General features: G+C 43.1%; 1 protein-coding gene across 3 annotated transcripts in view; it reads left to right on the top strand.

The window, feature by feature from the left end:
• LOC110504385 (glutamate receptor 1-like) overlaps positions 1-12063 on the top strand; it is a 181094-nt gene that overhangs the window by 121361 nt on the left and 47670 nt on the right. For all 3 annotated transcript variants that reach the window (XM_036969868.1, XM_036969866.1, XM_036969867.1), the window contains exons 10-11: positions 8214-8420; positions 9470-9918. In XM_036969868.1, coding sequence (XP_036825763.1) covers positions 8214-8420; positions 9470-9918 — 656 coding nt within the window. The remainder of the gene's footprint in view (positions 1-8213; positions 8421-9469; positions 9919-12063) is intronic.

Here is a 12063-nt window from a genome sequence, read left to right as displayed (position 1 = left end):
TCAGGCTTCAAACATAAAGATATAAAACTGTATTTTTTTGTGAAGAATCAACAACAAGTGGGACACAATCATGAAGTGGAACGACATTTATTGGATATTTCAAACTTTTTTAACAAATCAAAAACTGAAAAATTGGGCGTGCAAAATTATTCAGCCCCCTTAAGTTAATACTTTGTAGCGCCACCTTTTGCTGCGATTACAGCTGTAAGTCGCTTGGGGTATGTCTCTATCAGTTTTGCACATCGAGAGACTGAATTTTTTTCCCATTCCCCCTTGCAAAACAGCTCGAGCTCAGTGAGGTTGGATGGAGAGCATTTGTGAACAGCAGTTTTCAGTTCTTTCCACAGATTCTCGATTGGATTCAGGTCTGGACTTTGACTTGGCCATTCTAACACCTGGATATGTTTATTTTTGAACCATTCCATTGTAGATTTTGCTTTATGTTTTGGATCATTGTCTTGTTGGAAGACAAATCTCCGTCCCAGTCTCAGGTCTTTTGCAGACTCCATCAGGTTTTCTTCCAGAATGGTCCTGTATTTGGCTCCATCCATCTTCCCATCAATTTTAACCATCTTCCCTGTCCCTGCTGAAGAAAAGCAGGCCCAAACCATGATGCTGCCACCACCATGTTTGACAGTGGGCATGGTGTGTTCAGGGTGATGAGCTGTGTTGCTTTTACGCCAAACATAACGTTTTGCATTGTTGCCAAAAAGTTCAATTTTGGTTTCATCTGACCAGAGCACCTTCTTCCACATGTTTGGTGCGTCTCCCAGGTGGCTTGTGGCAAACTTTAAACGACACTTTGTATGGATATCTTTAAGAAATGGCTTTCTTCTTGCCACTCTTCCATAAAGGCCAGATTTGTGCAATATACGACTGATTGTTGTCCTATGGACAGAGTCTCCCACCTCAGCTGTAGATCTCTGCAGTTCATCCAGAGTGATCATGGGCCTCTTGGCTGCATCTCTGATCAGTCTTCTCCTTGTATGAGCTGAAAGTTTAGAGGGACGGCCAGGTCTTGGTAGATTTGCAGTGGTCTGATACTCCTTCCATTTCAATATTATCGCTTGCACAGTGCTCCTTGGGATGTTTAAAGCTTGGGAAATCTTTTTGTATCCAAATCCGGCTTTAAACTTCTTCACAACAGTATCTCGGACCTGCCTGGTGTGTTCCTTGTTCTTCATGATGCTCTCTGCGCTTTTAACGGACCTCTGAGACTATCACAGTGCAGGTGCATTTATACGGAGACTTGATTACACACAGGTGGATTGTATTTATCATCATTAGTCATTTAGGTCAACATTGGATCATTCAGAGATCCTCACTGAACTTCTGGAGAGAGTTTGCTGCACTGAAAGTAAAGGGGTTTGAAATATCCAATTAATGTCGTTCCACTTCATGATTGTGTCCCACTTGTTGTTGATTCTTCACAAAAAAAATACAGTTTTATATCTTTATGTTTGAAGCCTGAAATGTGGCAAAAGGTCGCAAAGTTCAAGGGGGCCGAATACTTTCGCAAGGCACTGTATTCAAAAATAAACCCATTTCAAAGTAAACAAGCACTCATTAAGATCAGGTGTGGCCGATTAGTGGGTGCGGCCAACACTCCTGAACAAACTTAACAAGATAGAGGATAGAGAGAGTTTTGTTGTTGACGCTGAGAACGGAATGGATATGTTTTTCCATAACATTCTTTGAACGTAACGTTGTGGTTTTTATGAAAAGTTTTCTTAATGTTCTGACAACCTGACTTTCAGTAGAACCACAAAGAAACCTGCAGAAAACGTTATGCTGAAGTACTGAAATTGCCACAGAAGAACGTTGTTTCTTGGAACAGTTTGAGAACATTACTTTAAATAGAACCTTGAACCAATAATGTTATTTTGTCAAGTTCCTTAAAAGTGCTGAAAATGTTCCAAAGTCAAGCAACTATCCTGCACCATTCCCAGAATGTTGTGGGAAGGTTGTATGCAAAATAACCATAGGACAACCACACTCTCACCAATGTCTAAGGAACACATGGTTGTTAGAACGTTATGTGCTATCTGGGTTTGTTCAATACAGGTTTGCTAGAAATGGCCTTGTATGGAGCAAGAGAAAGAAAGAAAAAGAGGCATAGTGTGTGTGAGAGCAAGAGAGAGAAAGAGAGAGAGAGACAGAAAGAAAAAATGAGAGTACAGGGCCTCAGGTGCCATGTCAGCTGTAATCTTGCTAGGATGTCCAATATCTCTGAAAAGGTCCAATTGGTTGTCTGGCTGGTAGAACAGGAATAGGATAACCTCTCAGAACAGAGGTGGGCTGGCAGTGATTGTCTGCTGTACTCTCCCACACGCACACACAACACACACACTAATAAACCTGTCTGTGTCAGGTTCACCAGGTGTCTTTGTGATGTCGACATAATGAACCTCCAGTCTACAAGGGCAGGCAGCACCGCCATTCTTATCAAATATAATGATCTTTCTGGGTTGAAAAGTACACCATGGTTGTGAAAAGGCCATACAGTCTAATGATATGTAATCATGAAATAGCTAATTGTGTAAGTGACTAACTTTAGGCCTACTCCATCGTTGTGACAAATATTTAATGATTCCTAAAGATCTATTGTCTAATTATCTTTCTTGGTTTAATTGTAGGCTTATTAACAATTATTATTCCACCATTGTTATGTCTTAATGATCAAACATTAACCATCCTATTGAAATACCTCTCCAGGAGAGTTCCTCAATAGAACAAGGCTTCAGTAGCTCCATTTGATTCCATCACTGTGTAAGCTGCTACTCTATATGTCCTCCTGAATATAAAGCATTCATCACATCTATGGTCTCAACTTGAGGAAACTGGTGATAAACTTTATGAGCTGGTAACATTTTATGTCTCACCTCCCCAGGGCTGTGTATGGTTATTACCTCATTCCAATGTCCCTCTTTGCAAATATTATGTCAGCTACTTAAATTAGGTCTGGTGCTTCTCCTATTATAATTAGTGTATTATTTTTTATTTAACCTTTATGTGACTAGTCAAGTCAGTTAATTTAAAGAACAAATTCTTATTTACAATGACGGCTTACCAAAAGGCCTCCTGCGGGGACGGGGGATGGGATTACATTTTTTTACATAAACATATAGGACAAAACACACATCGTGACAAGAGAGACATCACTACACTACATATAGAGAGACCGAAGACAACAACATGACAACAATATGGTAGCAACACAACATGGCAGCAGCACCACATGGTAGCAGTACAAAACATAGCACAAACATTATTGGGCACAAAGGACAATAAGGTAGAGACAACAATACATCACACGAAGCAGCCACAACTGTTAGTAAGAGTGTCCATGATTGAGTCTTTGAATGAAGAGATATTAAATCCATCCAATATCGATCTTCAGTGTGTCAATATTTTAACGGTATTGTAAATCTAAATGAATAAGTCTTCTGAAGGGCCTGTGGGTTCGATGATAAAGAATCTGGTTACAAGGAGGTTATTTTCTATAGTTTAATCTGGCCAAGTATCAGCAGCATAAGCCTTTGTGGCACAACAGGTTACCGTCGTATGAAAAAGTTTGGGCACCCCTCTGAGGCTGCGTAATAATTTACTCTGTCGTCACAGAAAATGATCACATTGGCATGCCATTCCTTTTCTAATAAAAGCTGAGAACTGGGGTATTGTCCAGACAAAGATTTTTAGTGTAGCAATATTAAGTTGTATGAAATTAAATCAGATGTGAAAAATAGGCTATGTAAAAATGTGGGCACCCTCGTCATTCTGTTGATTTGAATACCTGTAACTACTTAGCACTTGATTAATTGGAACACACAATTGGTTTGGTGAGCTCATTAAGCCTTGAACTTCATAGACAAGTGCATCCAATCATGAGAAAAGGTATTTAAGGTGGCCAATTGCAAGTTGTTGTTCTCTTTGACTCTCCTCTGAAGAGTGGCAACATGGGGGCCTCAAAACAACTCTCAAATGACCTGAAAACAAAGATTGTTCAACATAATGGTTTAGAGGAAGGATACAAAAGCTATCGCAGAGATTTAAGCTGTCAGTGTCCACTGTGAGGAACATAGTGAGGAAATGGAAGACCACATGCACAGTTCTTGTTAAGGCCAGAAGTGGCAGGCCAAGTAAAATGTCGGAGAGGCAAAGGATGGTGAGAACAGTCAAAAACAGCCCACAAACCACCTCCAAAGACCTACAACATCATCTTGCTGCAGATGGTGTCACTGTGCATCATTCAACAATTCAGCGCACTTTGCACAAGGAGAAGCTGTATGGGAGAGTGATGCGGAAGAAGCCTTTTCTGCACACACGCCACAAACAGAGTTGCTTGAGGTATGCAAACGCACATTTGGACAAGCCAGCTTCATTTTGGAATAAGGTGCTGTGGACTGATGAAACAAAGATTGAGTTATCTGGTCATAACAAGGGACGTTATGCATGGTGGCAAAAGAACACAGTGTTCCAAGAAAAACACTTGCTACCCACAGTAAAATTTGGTGGGGGTTCCACCATGCTGTGGGGCTGTGTGGCCAGTGCCGGTACTGGGAATCTTGTTCAAGTTGAGGGTCGCATGGATTCCACTCAATATCAGCAGATTCTTGGGAATAATAGTTCTTCCAATTTAAAAGTATTTTGTAAGGTGTTCCAAGAGTACATAAAAGAGTACATAAAAGAGTACATAAAAGCCCTTTAAATCAGTCTTCTGTGATGTGTAATATTGGGAAGCAAACTCAAAATGTAATACATGTCAACTCTATATCTGACATGGTACAGGTGTCTTCTTTTTTTAAGCCCAAAACCATGTGTGTGAGGTGTATACTTCTGTTTCACAGTAGATTTGTTTAAGACTACCTAGAAACACTGTGACCTTGATTTAGCCCACTGCAATAAAAGGTTAAAGTCCACATACACATTTGCCTGACCTATGAGGTAGAAGATCATTCTATAGAGTGACTAATATACAATGTAATGAATGATTTTGGTAAGCATTTTACATTGAATATCAGTTATGTCATTTTGACAGTGATACAGTGAAAGTATTCAGACCCCTTGACGTTTTCCATATTTTGTTAGGTTACAGCGATATAAAATTGATTTTAAAAAGAAAAATGTACCTCATCAATACCCCATGATGACAAAGCAAAAACAGGTTTTTAGAAATGTTTGCAAATGTAAAAAAAAACAATAAAAAAAACTGAAATATCACATTTACATAAGTATTCAGACCCTTAACCTAAGAACTTTGTTGATGCACCTTTGGCAGCGATTACAGCCTCGACTCTTGGCACACCTGTATTTGGGAATTTTCTCCCATTCTTCTATGCAGATCCTCTAAAGCTCTGTCAGGTTGGATGGGGAGCGTCGCTGCACAGCTATTTTCAGGTCTCTCCAGAGATGTTCGATCGGGTTCAAGTCTGGGCTCTGGTTGGGCCAATCAAGGACATTCAGAGACTTGACTGTGTGCTTAAGGTCGTTGTCCTGTTGGAAAGTGAACCTTATGGTGGAAAATTGCAAGACTATGTTATAATACTTTTATTGCATCAAATGGTTGTTTTTTGCAACAGAATAGAGTATTCTTAACTATTGTGTGTGTTCCACTGAGGATGGGTCTATACCGTACCAGAGAGAGATGGTTCCAGTTTGGAGTCGGAGGGCCAGACACTGGTCTATACCGTACCAGAGAGAGATGGTTCCAGTATGGAGTAGGAGGGCCAGACACTGGTCTATACCGTACCAGAGAGAGATGGTTCCAGTTTGGAGTAGGAGGGCCAGACACTGGTCTATACCGTACCAGAGAGAGATGGTTCCAGTTTGGAGTAGGAGGGCCAGACACTGGTCTATACCGTACCAGAGAGAGATGGTTCCAGTTTGGAGTCGGAGGGCCAGACACTGGTCTATACCGTACCAGAGAGAGATGGTTCCAGTATGGAGTAGGAGGGCCAGACACTGGTCTATACCGTATCAGAGAGAGATGGTTCCAGTTTGGAGTCGGAGGGCCAGACACTGGTCTATACCGTACCAGAGAGAGATGGTTCCAGTATGGAGTAGGAGGGACAGACATTGGTCTATACCGTACCAGAGAGAGATGGTTCCAGTTTGGAGTAGGAGGGCCAGACACTGGTCTATACCGTACCAGAGAGAGATGGTTCCAGTTTGGAGTAGGAGGGCCAGACACTGGTCTATACCGTACCAGAGAGAGATGGTTCCAGTTTGGAGTAGGAGGGCCAGACACTGGTCTATACCGTACCAGAGAGAGATGGTTCCAGTTTGGAGTCGGAGGGCCAGACACTGGTCTATACCGTACCAGAGAGAGATGGTTCCAGTATGGAGTAGGAGGGCCAGACACTGGTCTATACCGTATCAGAGAGAGATGGTTCCAGTTTGGAGTCGGAGGGCCAGACACTGGTCTATACCGTACCAGAGAGAGATGGTTCCAGTATGGAGTAGGAGGGACAGACATTGGTCTATACCGTACCAGAGAGAGATGGTTCCAGTATGGAGTAGGAGGGCCAGACACTGGTCTATACCGTACCAGAGAGAGATGGTTCCAGTATGGAGTCGGAGGGCCAGACACTGGTCTATACGGTACCAGAGAGAGATGGTTCCAGTTTGGAGTCGGAGGGACAGACACTGGTCTCTATACAGTGAAAACTGTTGACCCAGCAGATACTGTCTGCTATGTATTATAGGTATCTTTCATACAGATCTTAACCTTGTGAGCCATTCTATATATCTGTTGTTCGTCATGTAGGTTGAAAGGGGTGTATTTTGGCTATAAAAGACCTTTGTACTTTTGTCTCAGGGCTCTCAAAGAATCATCTAGGGGGTGACTCGTCGACCAGCCATGACCAGCCATCATTATCTTACAGCACTCAATCGATTCACTTTATATGTGTGTTTTGTATTGACCTGCTTCCTTATTAATAAGTGATTAAAGATTTAGTTTAAGTATAACTCTGACTTGTGTGATAAGTTTGTCTCTCCTCATTTGATAGTAAAGAAATTAACCACCACAACCTTCACCCCAGTCTGAGGTCCTCAGCACTCTGGAGCAGGGTCTTCCAGTCCCTGCCGCTGAAAAACATCCCCACAGCATGATGCTGCCACCACCATGCTTCACCGTAGGGATGGTGCCAGGTTTCTTACAGACGTGATGCTTGGCATTCAGGACAAAGAGTTCAATCTTGGTTTCATCAGACCAGAGAATCTTGTTACTCATGGTCTGAGTCCTTTAGGTGCCTTTTGGCAAACTCCAAGCGGGCTGTCATGTGCCTTTTACTGAGGAGTGGCTTCTGTCTGGCCACTCTACCATAAAGGCCTGATAAGTGGAGTGCTGCAGAGAAGGTTGTCCTTCTGGAAGTTTCTCCCATCTCCACAGAGGACCCCTGGAGCTCCATCGGGTGACGATCGGGTTCTTAGTCACCTCCCTGACCAAGGCCCTTCTTCCCCGATTGGTCAGTTTGGCCGGGCGGCCAGCTCTCGGAAGAGTCTTGGTGGTTCCAAACTTCTTCCATTTGGTAATCATGGAGGCCACTGTATTCTTGGGGACCTTCAATGCTGCAGAAATTGGTTGGTACCCTTCCCAAGATGTGTGCCTCGACACCATCCTGTCTCGGAACTCTACGGACAATTCCTTTGAACTCATGGCTTGGTTTTTGCTCTGACATGCACTGTCAACCTTGGTATCCTATAAAGACAGGTGTGTGCCTTTCCAAATCATGTCCAATCAATTGAATTTAAAACAGGTGGATTCCAAGTTGTAGAAGCATCTCAAGGATGATACATGGAAACAGGATGCACCTGAGCTCAATTTCAAGTGTCTCATAGCAAAGGGTCTGAATTACTTAGCACAACTTGTGCACCTGATCCTGCTGCCTCCTGCAACATGTCTTCCCTTACGGCTGCTACAAGGACCCTACTCTCTGTCATCACAGTTCATCCAGCAGTCATACTAATGTTTCATGTCATTACACTCCCTGGTGCTAACCTTTATCAATCCATCCAATAATGATCTTTAATGTGATCATATTGGAACTGTATCCACGATTGGGTTCACTTCAGGTCAATTCAGAAAGTACATTTTCCTTATTGAAAAGCATAGAAGAGAAAAGGAATTGGAATTTCAGTGTACTTCCTGAATTGGAATTGAAATGGAATTGAGCCCAACCCTGAACGTATACACACCCCCTCTCCTACAGGAATCCCCATACGTGATGCTGAAGAAGAACCATGATCAGCTGTCAGGGAACGATAAGTACGAGGGCTACATCGTGGAGCTAGCGGCTGAGATTGCCAAGCACGTTGGATACCACTACAAACTGAAGGTGGTCTCAGATGGGAAGTATGGAGCCAGAGACCCCGAGACCAAGATGTGGAACGGCATGGTCGGAGAGCTGGTGTACGGGGTGAGTGCTCATAAGATGGTCATTAGAGCTTATAAAGAGGGTTTGTAAGTGCTCATAATGGGAGGTCATAAGTGTCCATAACATTTCTGGAAGTGGTTAACGTTCATAGTTGAAACATTGTATTGTTATGTTGATGTCACTGCAAAAAAAAATCTTTCTGACACTATAATGTTTGCATCGATATCGTCTGCCAAACATGTTGGTCCTTTCAAAGAAGTATATATTTTTTCACAGAAAATCTGTATTCAATGCTCAACAATAAAGCTTTAAATAGCTTAATACACAGTGGACTCTCTCTCTCTCTCTCTCTCTCTCTCCCTGTCTCCTTCTCTCTCTCTCTCTCTCTCTCTCTCTCTCTCTCTGGTTGTGACTCAGAGTCGGGCAGCTCAATGCTTCAGCAGGTGACAGGGAGGTTAAGTGTATGTACTGTAACTAAAGAACAACTGTTCAGTCCTATCTCCTGCAATCTGCCCACACACATCCATAGGAAATTAATTTGTAACAAAGAGGACACGTTGCACACCATGGTGCCAATCTCTGCTGTTGAAAGGGTCTGTGTGATGCTATGGGGAGATTGGTGTGTGTATGAGGGTGGGAGAACCGGGTCTACAGGAAATCAAGGTCAGGATTTGAGTGTTTCCTGTTAAACAAAATCTGTGTGTGTGTTCAGTCTTATGCTGCATGTATGATGACTACCTTCAGTATTCTCTTTCCTTCTTTGTCCTCGTCCAGCACACCTACTGTACTGGACAGTATCTAGCTCTACGGATTTATTTACAGATGTAGAAAACAGGTTTTTATTTACAGATGTAGGATCTTAATTTGATCAATCTTTTCATGCTTTTCATTTTTTGTGCTTGAGTGTATTTCATGGTCAATGTGACAGCACAACTCTATATTTCTTGCTAACATGTCTCTCTTTCTCTCTCTCTCCCTCTCTACCTCCTTCCCTCCCTACCTATCTCTCTACCTCCTTCCCTCCCTACCTCTCTCTCTCCCACCTTCCCTTCCTCTCTATCTACCTCTGTTCCTCCCCTTCTCTCCTCCAGAAAGCAGACGTGGCGGTGGCCCCGCTGACCATCACCCTGGTCCGAGAAGAAGTGATCGACTTCTCCAAGCCATTCATGTCTCTGGGCATCTCCATCATGATAAAGAAGCCCACCAAGTCTAAACCAGGTGTCTTCTCCTTCCTGGACCCGCTGGCCTATGAGATCTGGATGTGTATCGTGTTCGCCTACATCGGTGTGAGCGTGGTCCTGTTCCTGGTGAGCCGCTTCAGCCCCTACGAGTGGCACGCAGAGGACTATGAGGAGGAGGCCGACCCCCAGACCCCAACCCAGCCGACGGGGCCCGGTGCTGGGCTACAGTCGGGGCAGAACCCTGGTCAGCCAGGCCAGAACCAGCAGAATCAGGAACAGACCAACGAGTTTGGCATCTTCAACTCTCTCTGGTTCTCCCTGGGAGCCTTCATGCAGCAGGGATGCGACATCTCACCCAGGTAAGAATCCCACTTAGAAATACAATGGGTAGATCTGAGGTAGAAATACAATGGGGTAGAAATACAATGGGTAAATCTGATGTAGAAATACAATGTGTAGGAATACAATGGGTAAATCTAATGTAGAAATACAATGTGTAGAAATACAATGGGTAAATCTGATGTAGAAATACAATGGGGTAGAAATACAATGGGTAAATCTGATGTAGAAATACAATGGGTAGATCTGATGTAGAAATACAATGGGTAGATCTGATGTAGAAATACAATGGGGTAGAAATACAATGGGTAAATCTGATGTAGAAATACAATGGGGTAGAAATACAATGGGTAAGTCTGATGTAGAAATACAATGGGTAGATCTGATGTAGAAATACAATGGGTAGATCTGATGTAGAAATACAATGGGGTAGAAATACAATGGGTAGATCTGATGTAGAAATACAATGGGTAGATCTGATGTAGAAATACAATGGGTAGATCTGATGTAGAAATACAATGGGGTAGAAATACAATGGGTAGATCTGATGTAGAAATACAATGGGTAGATCTGATGTAGAAATACAATGGGGTAGAAATACAATGGGTAGATCTGATGTAGAAATACAATGGGTAGATCTGATGTAGAAATACAATGGGGTAGAAATACAATGGGTAGATCTGATGTAGAAATACAACGGGTAGATCTGGGTCATCACTTTATTTGGATCATCCGCATTTTCCATCTGTAGATGCTCTATAAAGGGTAAATCTATCAACAAACTATCTGTTGCTAAGGCTTAGTTAAGGTTACATTTAGGGATAGGTTTAGAATAAGGCTAAGGGTTATGTTTGGTATAGAATAAGGGTAAGGGCTAAGTTTAGGGTTAGGATAAAGGTTAAGGTTAGGGTTAAGGCTAGTAGATAGTTCGTTGAAATGTCCCTGATAGTCTGTAGAGCCCTCAAACTAACTCTGGACCTGGAAGCCAGTTCCACTGCATGTTTTCATTGTTCCCCTCTAATTAGGGACTGATTTAGACCTGGGACACCAGGTGGGTGATTCCCCTCTAAAACTAGGGACTGATTTAGACCTGGGACACCAGGTGGGTGATTCCCCTCTAAAACTAGGGACTGATTTAGACCTGGGACACCAGGTGGGTGATTCCCCTCTAATCAGGGACTGATTTAGACCTGGGACACCAGGTGGGTGATTCCCCTCTAAAACTAGGGACTGATTTAGACCTGGGACACCAGGTGGGTGATTCCCCTCTAATCAGGGACTGATTTAGACCTGGGACACCAGGTGGGTGATTCCCCTCTAATCAGGGACTGATTTAGACCTGGGACACCAGGTGGGTGATTCCCCTCTAATCAGGGACTGATCTAGACCTGGGACACCAGGTGTGTTCAATTAACTCTCAGGTAGAACAAAAAACATGCCGGTTCCAGACCTCGTAGGGTGGGAGTTGAGTACCCCTGCTGTAGAGCATCTACAGATGGACTATCCAAATGAAGTGAGCTAAATCTGGTGTAGATTGGATATATTATATGATGGTATGATAGACTTTATTGTCCCCGAAGGGAAATTTGACTTGGACAGAGTGCTGCTGCTTCCACATAAATACCGAGACTCAATTGACACAACACCCCATCATTCAGCCCCCCTCCCCACCCACACAAAAGGTAATTAGTTCATGCCAGGCCAGGCTGTGACTTAGTGGCAGTTACACATGATGTAACCAGACTCCCAGGCACAGATTGGCTACCTGGTAATTCTGGCAAATGCCAGATGGGCTAGATACATTTTTTGTTGTTGAGTGGCTGGTAGAAAATGACACCCACAAAATGTTTTACTTCATTTCAGAATAAACCATGAAAAAGGTGACATGGTTGGTGATCCATGGGTCTGTTAAATGTTCTGTTATACTAAGCTGATCAGTGGGCAACAGCCCGCCCCCCTACCAAGATGCCAGGGCTAAATTCTTGTCCCAATCTGTATGTATGTCTCTCTGTCTATCAGTCTGTCTGTACCTCTGTCTGTCAGTCCCTCTGCCTGTCAGTCTGTCCCTCTGTCCGTCTGTCTGTCTGTCTGTCTGTCTGATAAAACAGGACTAAAGAAGTTCTCTACTTTCATGATCATTGTCATCACAGAACACTTTAAACGAT

Source organism: Oncorhynchus mykiss, chromosome 31, assembly GCF_013265735.2.
Source record: "Oncorhynchus mykiss isolate Arlee chromosome 31, USDA_OmykA_1.1, whole genome shotgun sequence".
In the NCBI taxonomy this organism is placed as follows: Eukaryota; Metazoa; Chordata; class Actinopteri; order Salmoniformes; family Salmonidae; genus Oncorhynchus; species Oncorhynchus mykiss.
Note: the sequence above shows the minus strand (reverse complement) of the source record. Positions and strands in the feature narration are given on the sequence as shown.